Source organism: Bison bison, unplaced genomic scaffold (genome assembly GCF_000754665.1).
Source record: "Bison bison bison isolate TAMUID 2011002044 unplaced genomic scaffold, Bison_UMD1.0 scf7180017864384, whole genome shotgun sequence".
In the NCBI taxonomy this organism is placed as follows: domain Eukaryota; kingdom Metazoa; phylum Chordata; class Mammalia; order Artiodactyla; family Bovidae; genus Bison; species Bison bison.
In genome coordinates, this window is record NW_011494956.1 from 2913734 (window position 1) to 2923915 (window position 10182).

The 10182-nt window shown below is 43.8% G+C and overlaps 1 protein-coding gene across 1 annotated transcript in view; it reads left to right on the forward strand.

Moving 5' to 3' along the window:
- LOC105001842 overlaps positions 1–2243 on the forward strand; it is a 34462-nt gene extending 32219 nt beyond the window's left edge. The window contains 1 exon segment of the mRNA XM_010858291.1: positions 2027–2243. Coding sequence (XP_010856593.1) covers positions 2027–2243 — 217 coding nt within the window.
- Positions 2244–10182: the final 7939 nt, after the last annotated feature.

Below are 10182 nucleotides of genomic sequence, written 5' to 3' on the forward strand. Positions count from 1 at the left end.
GTGCTAGTCCAGTCGAATCTCCAGTTCTAATCCTTGTTCCTCTCGGATCGTTGTGTCCACTTTTCCAGCCATGCCCTAACCGCTGCTATGTGTATGTGGGCGGGCGGGGGGGGGGGGGGTAGTGTCTTCTGGGTTTAGCCTAGAAGAGGAGGCGCCCAATTCGCCAACTCCTTCTGAAGACCCTCCCCCTTCACACCCACCTCAGCCTGGAGAGTCTCAGTGATTCTAGGACAGAGTTCCGGAGGCCTTCCTGGAGGCGGTGGTCAAACCGGCAAACCAAATTAAATCCTGTGAAGGCCGGGTCTGAGGAATGGGATCCTGGGTGCTTTCCGATCCTGCCTTACATCTTGAGAGGAGGGGCACAGGTATTAAGTCCTGTCATCCGTTTTCACTGTCCCCTCCCCAAGTTCTCTGCTTAGCCAACATCAGACTTCAAGAACAAGGTTTAAATAGGATACATGTTAATTTCACAACTCCCCTTCCAAGTTGGAATGAAGACACAGTGGCCACTCCAGTCTGTTCCTCTTTGATATTATAGGAGCCCCTAAGGATATTATAGGAGTTCCTAAGGATATTATAGGAGACCCTTAAGAAATTTACATGGGACTCTAACGCTGTTCAGGCTGGGATTGTATGGGAGGGACCCATGAGGGTAAAAAACTGAGTAAGCCGAGCTCTTCTGATTTTCCGCGGTTGCGGATGGGGGAGGGGGCGCGGTCCGGCAGGGTGGGATGAACACATTTCTCCTTATATTCAAAGGCCTTAGCTGTCAAAGGCCGCAGCATTTGAACTAAGAACCTGACGATGGGTCACAAACAGCGGGCCTACCGCCTTCAGAGTTAGCTTCTCTCCAGGCTGCGTGCGCTGCAAAGTTTAACTCTATTATCAAAGGGGAAATTGCAAAGTGACTTCTGCAAATCCCTAGACGGGGTCTCGCCAGCAGCTCTGGGGTGGATAGTGGGGTGGGGGACCACAAGTGAGGTGAAAAAAAGAGCGGGGGAAATCAATTGAAAAAAAAAAAATAAAGATACATGCGGGATTAAATAAACTAAGAAGCTCAGCCAGCGGAACTCCAGATCTTGGTTTTGAAACCGAGTCTATCTACCTTTGGCCATCTGGCTGTTTTAAGCTCTGCCCCATGCTGTATGATTTTAGCTGAAAATCTCTTCCGTTGCAGCTTCGCTTTTATTGAATTCATCAAAAGCAAACTTTCCCTGAGGTTTTTTTTTTTTAAGAAGGCTAAAATAATACGCCGACCACTGTGACATTCTCCGCGCCCAGGCCATTTTTCATAACGCCGCGGATCGGCTTTTGTGCCTCTGAGGCGACTAAACAGATGAATAACGAGCAAAGTCTCCCGAAAGTAAGCTAGCAGCTTTTCTCAGCTCGAAAAAAGTTAACTGAAATGAGAGGTGCATGTAAAAACCCACACCCAAAGATGGGGGCCACACTTTTATTACTCTGAATGACAACGACGTCTTTTTAAAAGCAACTAACCCCCACACCCGCGCGGGCGCGCGCGCGCGCGCGCACACACACACACACACACACACACTAGCACATTTGCGCACACAAACCACACAAACTTTAAGCCTTGTGAAGCTGCCCAGGTGGTGTTTAGGAAATTTGGGTAAAGAAAGAATGAAGGAAGAAGTACTTGAGGCAGATCCTAACTGGCAAGATGTGAGAAGGGTAAAACTCGGTTTTATTTATTTATTTATTTATTTATTTTTTACATTGTAGCTAGTTTGAAAGTTGGTTTCTGGCAAGAGGAAAGAAAAGGCTGCAACATTAAAAGAAGAATCAAAGTGTTAAAAGGACGCCCAAAATGTAGTATTGTGGCAGGTCGGGGTAAGTTACTTTTTTTTTTTCCTCTCCTATGTTCTCTTTGGTTTTGGATAGCAGTAAAAATGCACTTCGGGGAGAATTTTTCCTGTTGTTTCTAGGGAAAAGAAACTAACTCCAGGCTCTCTCCTGGGATGGCTGCCTCCTGCTACTTTGCTCTGTTTTTGCGGATGTTTTACAGGGAGGCGTTTTCTTCCCGAGCCCTGTCATCACGGTCCCAGAGGCCCCGGAGCCCAGAGTGTCAAGGGTTTGGAGAGCCGCTAGGGCCGCAGAGGCAACAAGTCCTGGCCTCTAGCCCCGGGCGAGCGCCGCGCCGCTCCTCAGCTGAGCCAGGGGCTCGCTTCGCAGAAATGAATTTTGCACGTGTAAACTATTTGCCTGTGGACGCGCACAGCTGAGACCCTCCGGTTTATCAGGGGAAAAAACTCTCCCCTTAAATGGAGGGTTTCGAAAAAGTCAGCCATTGGTTCTCGCCCAGATGATTATTGATGCAAAGTGAACCCTACGGGTTGGAGCGCGGGCGCGTTTCTTTAACCCTAAAAGTCTCCCACTTCCGAATTGCTTACGCTGACTTCCACTCGAAATCGCTTGTATCTTTTTTTTTTCCCAGGGGTGAGAAAAATAACTAGGAGTGATCTGTGGGAGATGGTGTAGACATGTATTAGTGTGAGAGACACATCTCACTGGAAAGCGATACCCCATGTTCGCTGAATTGTAGAAAAGTGGCCCCAAAGAAACTGGAAAGGCGGCTCCCAGCGCGCGCACACACATTTCCACAGATATGTGTTGGAGATGCGTACTTATATGCACTTTACTGTCGCGAACCCGCGGCTCTGGGATTCGGTTTTGTGGTTTGAATAATATTGTTGGTCTGCTGTGTATTTCATGACACGAATATTTAGGCATCCATGCTGAGTGGTCGTTCATTGACGCACTAAACAGTAACCCGCAAGCGTATTCCATGAGCCAGATTTTAATCAGTTTTAGTTCTCCCCTACTTAGCAGAGTGGAAGAACGCGAGCTGCCCCAAAGGTTGGGCAGAGCCGATCCAGTTGTTGGCAAACAAATCTTTGCCAGTTATTGCTGAGGAAGCCCAGAGAAACTGACTTAGGAAGCCGGAGAGAAGTTGACAAGAGAGCTGATCGCGGATCGGAGGCGATTTTGTTCATTAGCAGGCGCGACTCCTGCGCTTGGGTCTGGCGGGGCGAGCATATAAAATGCAACTTTTGCCCCATTGGTTCGCTAGGTGAATTAGCGCATACTGGGACTGAACAGTCCTTGACCTTTGCCTTTATGTTTGCGCAAATGTTTGCCTAAAACACAATCGGCCTTGACAAGGGAGCATGCTACCGTGTGACACTGCCTATTCACCAGATAGATGTTCCCTGCCACACACGACCCAGAGCAGCCTTTTAAATAGCTTAGGTATTTGTGCAAACCGTATAAATTAATGTCGGATGATTGCTAGTTGCTAGTTAAATAGAAGACAGTTCGGGTGTGGGATACACATCTCTCTGGTCTTTTTTTTTCTCCCCCCCCCCCCTTCAAGTAGTCAACAAGATAATCAGAAAACAAAACTGGTAGTGTAGGAAAGTTTATATTTGAGGGAGTCAAGAAATTCTTGTTTGATTATACCCATGACACAAGACTGTAGTTCTCCTACAAATGACTTTTCCACAAAGATGGGGAGTGGATGAAGGAAGAGAGAGGAACAGTGGGGAAAACTGGGGGACTAATGCCTAGGACAATTGGTAATGGGGAGGTTTAGGAAACAAACCTGAAGATCCTGGAGGATTTATTGTTCCTGGAGGAGCCATGAGAGTGAAGAAGCTCTCCGGGGCCCCAGGAACCCTGTGGGACTGGGGAAGTTCTCTCTCGACTTTTGAGCTTTATGGTTCTGAATACTTCCTCCAATAAAACTAAATACTTTAGCAGGTGGAGAAAACCATCTTGTGAAAATCTAAAATTGGTTCAAACCCTCTTTTTAACTAGTACTTTGTAGATCCGAAATGATTTAGAGGGCTGGGCTGCCTTTCCCTGAACTTTGACATAGGGGAAAAAAATGAACTTCCCTTGGCTTTGTTTCCTAGCTGGCTTCAGAATTTTCCACATTCCTTTCTTTGCCATCAAGATGGCAACACATCACAAATTTCCAGGGCTTAATTTCTGTGGCAGGTAGAACTGTAGTAACAGAGAGGACAAATTAAAAAGAACTGGGGTATTTGAAGTACTCCCTTTAGGGAGTGTCATTCCTTTGGGTGAGTGGAGTGTTTATTTTGTTCCAAAAGGATGGTGTTGACCAGAGAAGCACAAACTCAAGCCACAATCTGCGGATGCAGATTTAAATGTCCCAAGAGCCTCTATAGTTTCTCCAAACACTGGCCAGGTCTCTTTCAGGTTTCCTTTAACCTTATGCAGGTGGACAGGAGGGTGGGTCAGCAGTTCTCCTTGGAAGCCCTTCTCTAGTTCTATGGGCTGAATTTACTTTTTCACTCGTGGGGGTTATGGGTCACAGCTGGGGGAAGTTTCTTTAACAAAACCTTTGTCCCCCAGATAATTTTGGTGTAGCACAAAAGCAGTAGAAAGGTAACAACAACAAGCCCAGAATGCAAAAGAAAAAGATAAATTTGAGAACAAGTAACTTGCAGAGAATTGGAATCAGGAGGGGCTCAAAAGAAGAATGAACCTAAGGGATATAGAAAAAAATTAAGGACACAACCTCTATTTTTCAGTAATTCCTCCTTAAGAATTTCTTCATTTACATATAAGATTCGTTAGTTTATCCTTGTTATTTAATTAATAATGTGGTAGGTATAAATAATTTCAAAACAGTCTGTAAGTTTCACAGAAAACAATGTGAATGATAGCCTGTGTATTTTGTCTTTAGGTTTAGGAATGTAGGAAATTGGATATACACAGAAATAAGACTTAAGTTCTCAGAGAATATTTTCTTATTTTCTTAAACTTATAATCATTTAAACTATTTTTAAAAATTGTTTCATTTAAAAGTAAAATGACTCTAGGTATTTCCTTTTCCCTCCTTGCCCCTTGTCACCATTCCCCAATCTTTTAGAGAATTTAGAAATTAAAGCGGTAAAATGCACATTTTAGGGCTCAGTCCTTTGAGATATTCTACAGTGATATGGAGAAAGCAGGGCAATAATATGTTTCTAGCCTCTAGCGATATGTTTCCAGCTATCCTATAGTTGTGCTTGAGGTAGATGAAGTTTGTTCAGGCTTATGGGTGAATTGGGACCTAGAATTCACAACCCATGATGATGAATATAAAAGAGAGGTTCAGGTCTAGTTCTTGTAAAAATCAGTTTAGGAAACCAAGAAATTTTCAAATTTGCTTAGTTTTAAATAGATACATTTTAATAAACCACATCTAGTTAGAAAATATCTGTTATATAAAACATATTTCACATATATTCTAGGTATCAAAAATTATTTAGTCTCTGTGTTCATTTAGTTATTCTATTACAATAAAGCAAATTGAAGGGAGATGATCATTCAATCTTATTGCTGGAAGACATCTAGAAATTGTGCATATTTTTGGCCAAAGTTAAAATATCATCAAATATTTATATTGTGAAGTCTGTATGTGTTTTTTTCTGGCAGTGGTCAAGATGACATATAGTAATTTTATTGACACAAAATATTGATATATAATTGCCAAAACCATTCTTATTCAAATGAATAACACAACTTTAATGGAAAATAAAGGAGGAAAGATTTTTTATCATTTCTGAAAATAATCAAGCTCTTATAGTAATGTTATTTTCCTTAGAGGAAAAAATAGATCTAAAATTAGTTTATAACTACAGTTGAGAAATGAAGGTAACTGATTTATTCTTATGAGTTGAGTAGTTCACAAAATCTTTGCTGAAAATTTATTTGCATATGAAATTAATGTTCAGTTCATTAAAGGTAAAATGATTGCATTTGGCTGACACTAAAACTTTAATATCTTTTAGATTATTCTATAGTACACATTAACTTCTGTGTTAACAATATTCTTACTGACGACTATAAAATGACATCTGCCAGGATCTGTGAATTTTTTTTTAATCTTACTATGCAGTGAAATTATTAATAAAGTGAAAAAGTAAGGTTTCAGGTGCTGGAGGGAGCATCCTAGACCTTCCTAACATTTTATCCCTTCAAAGATAATTCTTATCCCCTAATTCATGCAGACAATGCTTATATTGTTTTAATAATCCTCAACAATTACTTGCTATTAAATTCCATTCTACCCAGCAAGTGAACACTTACGGATGGCTTGGAGGCATGCGAATTTTACTATTAACAAGGGAACTTGAGTTGAAATAGCCTAAATTTGCCACCCCTAGACATTGTGCTTGTGCAAGTGAATAGCCAGGCTGTGTTAAAGTTGGGGTTCAGAGACCAGCTATTCCCTGGTTGATGACAGATCTAGGTTTTGTTGGTACAGAAAAGGAGAGTCCTTCTCACTTCCTTCTTGATACACAATCTCTGACCAAATTGTGCTCCTATCTCCAACGCCCATTGCATCTGACATCAGGCCCTAATTACCTGTTCCCGGCCAAGAGAAGGGGGAGGCTGGGGTAATACTGAACTGGGCTTGGATGCCAAGGGGCATTTCCAAGGGTTATGCAGATCTTCACCCGAGAAGTGAGATCTAAGACTTGGATAAGCAGAACTTGTTCCTATGGACAGTTGTGGAAAATCCACCCCCTCCATCTTAATCCTCTCTCTTTTTGGTAAAAGTTGTGAATTCAGAGTTAAGGAAGAGGGAGGGGTGAAAACATTAGGGAGGGGTGAAGGGCCCCAGGCGCCAGCCCGGTAAAGAGCCCACACCGGAAAAGTCTGGGAACAGATTCTCAGCTGACATTTCAGGAGTTCCCTTAATTTGTCAATAGGGCTCAGCGCAGCACGTGTTAATCAGTTACTCTCAGAAGCAGATCTCCACACTGAGCAGAGCGAGGCGGGTACCCCGAGAGTGCGTGCGGAGGGGTGGGGGCTTATTCTCAGATTTATCAGAGCCGGCTGGTGGAGGAGTGAGGGGTCGGCGGTGAAGTTTTCCTGGCTTCCTACGCAGTTCCTCAGGCTTTTTGGACCCCTGTTTATTTGCAGGACCCCGCCTCCTGTAGCAGCCCTTGAGACTGACCCCTGTGGTCAGCTCCATCCTCCTTACTCCCTGTCTCCCACTTCTTCTGACACCTCATACTCTCATCCTTTCCCACTCTCAGTCCTTCACAACTCCTCTAGTCCTCACACTCCTTCCCAGTCCCTCCCAGCCCTTGACTTTTTTTCCTTCTCACCCTATCCCACACACACACACCCACTTACTCCTCTCAGCCTCCTCATGTCCTTCACCACCCCACCCACACCTTTTCACCCCTATACCCCATTAAACTCCTACACACCCTCTCACAACCCCACAGCCTCCTCTTGCTCTCTGACACCCCTGCACCTCCCTAATCCTTTTATACCAGTCACTCCCCTCCCCTTCCTTCACGAGTCCTCATCCTTCACACTCCTCAAATACCTCCTGGCATTGCCTCCACTTCTTACACCCACTTGATTCACATCTCCTCCACCACTCATAGGCGCCCCATATTTAGTCTCCTACTCTCAATCATGTACAGAGGCCAGCCCCTCAAACCGCCTTTGGCCTGGTGGTATTTGAGCTCTTCTCTGTTTTGGAGAAGCTAGCTTCCAGCCTCTTCCCCTCAAACCCTCCTCCCTCCACATTTCCCTCCACACCAGAGGTTAGTATCTCCCTTGCCCATTCGGGAGACAGACTTCTTTTTGGGGAAGGACATGTGGCTGCCTCCCCTCCACCTTCTTCATCCATAAGGAGCAGCTAGAAGCCAGTCCTCTGATTTGGCTTCTCTGCTGTCAGTTTTCAGCTTCAGAGTTGTCAGTCCAGCTTCCTGGACTCTACTCCCAGATTTGTCTTCTGAGTTCAGAGACAAATAAGTATAACATATCCATCAGCAGCGTGAGTGATAGGGTCCTTTAAACTGATGGTTTTTCAACTTGATCAAGCTTCAGAATCACCCAGAGTCTCTTAAACAAAACAACCAGTGATTGCTGGCCCCACCCCAGGACTTCTGATTCAGTAGACCTGAGGTAGAACCAGAGAGTTTGTGTTTCTAATGAGTTCTCAGGTGATTCTGAGGCTGCAGCTCTGGGAGCACCTTTTGAGAAAATGTAAACAACATCTCAGCAGTAGAGACAGAGAGAAGTCTGAAGAACATAGATGTTAAAGAGTAGAATGATGCTGGCTAGATGGGAAGAGTGCCCTCCCCAAATTTCCCAAGCCAGAAGATACTTCAGAAGTATGAATTCACTCTGACAAAGATTTAGTTCCTCCAGAAATGACCAAATCATCTTCATGGTGAGGGCTTCTTCCATGAGAGGATGGGGAAGAAGAAAGCAGACTTGTGTCCAGGACATGTCTTTTTTTTTAATTTTATTTTATTTTTAAACTTTACATAATTGTATTAGTTTTGCCAAATATCAAAATGAATCCGCCACAGGTATACATGTGTTCCCCATCCTGAACCCTCTTCCTTCCTCCCTCCCCATACCATCCCTCTGGGTCGTCCCAGTGTACTAGCCCCAAGCATCCAGTATCGTGCATTGAACCTGGACATATCTTTTTATAAGCCCTTAGTGTCCATTTTTCAGGAAGCTATGGTGTTTAGAACTGGAGTGAATTGGGCTTTGGTCACTGAAAGTGCTAGTCACTCTGGGTAAGTGAAGTCTCTCAGTCATGTCCGACTCTTTGTGACCCCATGGACTGTAGGCTACTACCATGCTTCTCAATCCATGGAATTTTCCAGGCAAGAGTACTGGAGTGGGTTGCTATTTTCTTCTCCAGGGGATCTTCCCAACCCAGGGTTTGAACCTGGGTCTCCCACAATGTAGGCAGATGCTTTACCCTCTGAGCCACCAGGGAAGCCCAGTCACTCTGGGTAGGTTTACTCTTTGTGAGACTTGGTGTCTGTGTGTGTATGTGTGTGTTAGAGGCTTTGCTGACTACTTTTGTGTTTAGGCTTCATTCTAAATGGACAGGAGAACTCAGGCCCTGCAGAATCACCTTCTTTAGCCTAGGTGGTGGTTGCCATGATTACTTCCTGGTCTCTCTCCATCTGCTTGTAAAGAAGCATCATAGACCCTTTGGTCCTTGAAGGCTGGAAGGTGAGCCAGAAACTTTTAGCAAATTTATGTTCTAGAGAATGGTTTTCTTAATTTATTGGAACTGCAAATGTATGTGTATAAAGGAGGAAAAACATAAAAAAGAAAAGAAAATCCCTCAAATTCAACTTTCTTTGTGTGGGTATATGTGTCTATGCGATATGCTTAACTGGTTAGAGAACACATACCACAAGCCTTCATGATCCTAGGCAATAGTTCGTTTTAGATTTCAAGTTGGTCTTGCTTTCCTTTCTCCACTTTATGATTTTATAAGAGTGGAGCTTTACCTAATTTTATGTCAAATGGGAGCTTTTAAATACAGAAAGCCAGAGGCTGGTTGCCAAAGGACTTGGATACTTAAGTGTAAAAATTTTTAAGTCCTCTTTTCTTATTAACTTTGAATTGAGATGAATGTAATACACATCTATTTGTGTTTTCTTCTAAGTAAAACATTCATTGGACAAAAATCAATCTATAAACACGTCTGCATATAAGACACAGGTGTAACTGGCTCAATTAATATTGCTTATATTCAAGTCGTGAGTGATGAACATATTATTTAAAGAAATGCTTCAAGTGTCTTAAGGTTGAAGTTCTTACAATGGTCTTGGCTTGGGGAAAATGGCCCAAGTATGTTTTGGCTCAAAGGTGTCTCTCCAGAAATCTATTGTAGCAAGTGACATATGACGATTATAATAATATTGTTACTGTCACTTTGGTGGGGGGGCCCCCACTGAATTTAGTGTGTGTTTACAGATGGTTTGGCATTTCCCCCAACCCTCTTATCATCCTTTATGGGAAAGGATGGCTGTTGATTGTTTCTTGACTTCTGCGTCTTAACCACTCCCTCCTGGCTGGGTAAACCCCTCTCCTGCCCCCTAGCGGACGGTTTGACAGTCTACCAGCAGCCAAGACAACCTGCGATTATTAATTGATCATCTGCTGTATGCCAAGTACTGTGGAGAAAGCTGAAGCGCGTCCAGGTCCGGGCAGAGCCCACTGCCATGCAGGGGCTTTGTAACATGATTTAGGATTGAGCAGATATTCTAGCTTTGGGTCCCTGTGTGGCTCCTCACCTGGGGGCCTCTTCAGAACCCTGATCTCACCCATGCTGCACTTGGAGCCCTCCTGGGCGCATCTCTGGCCACC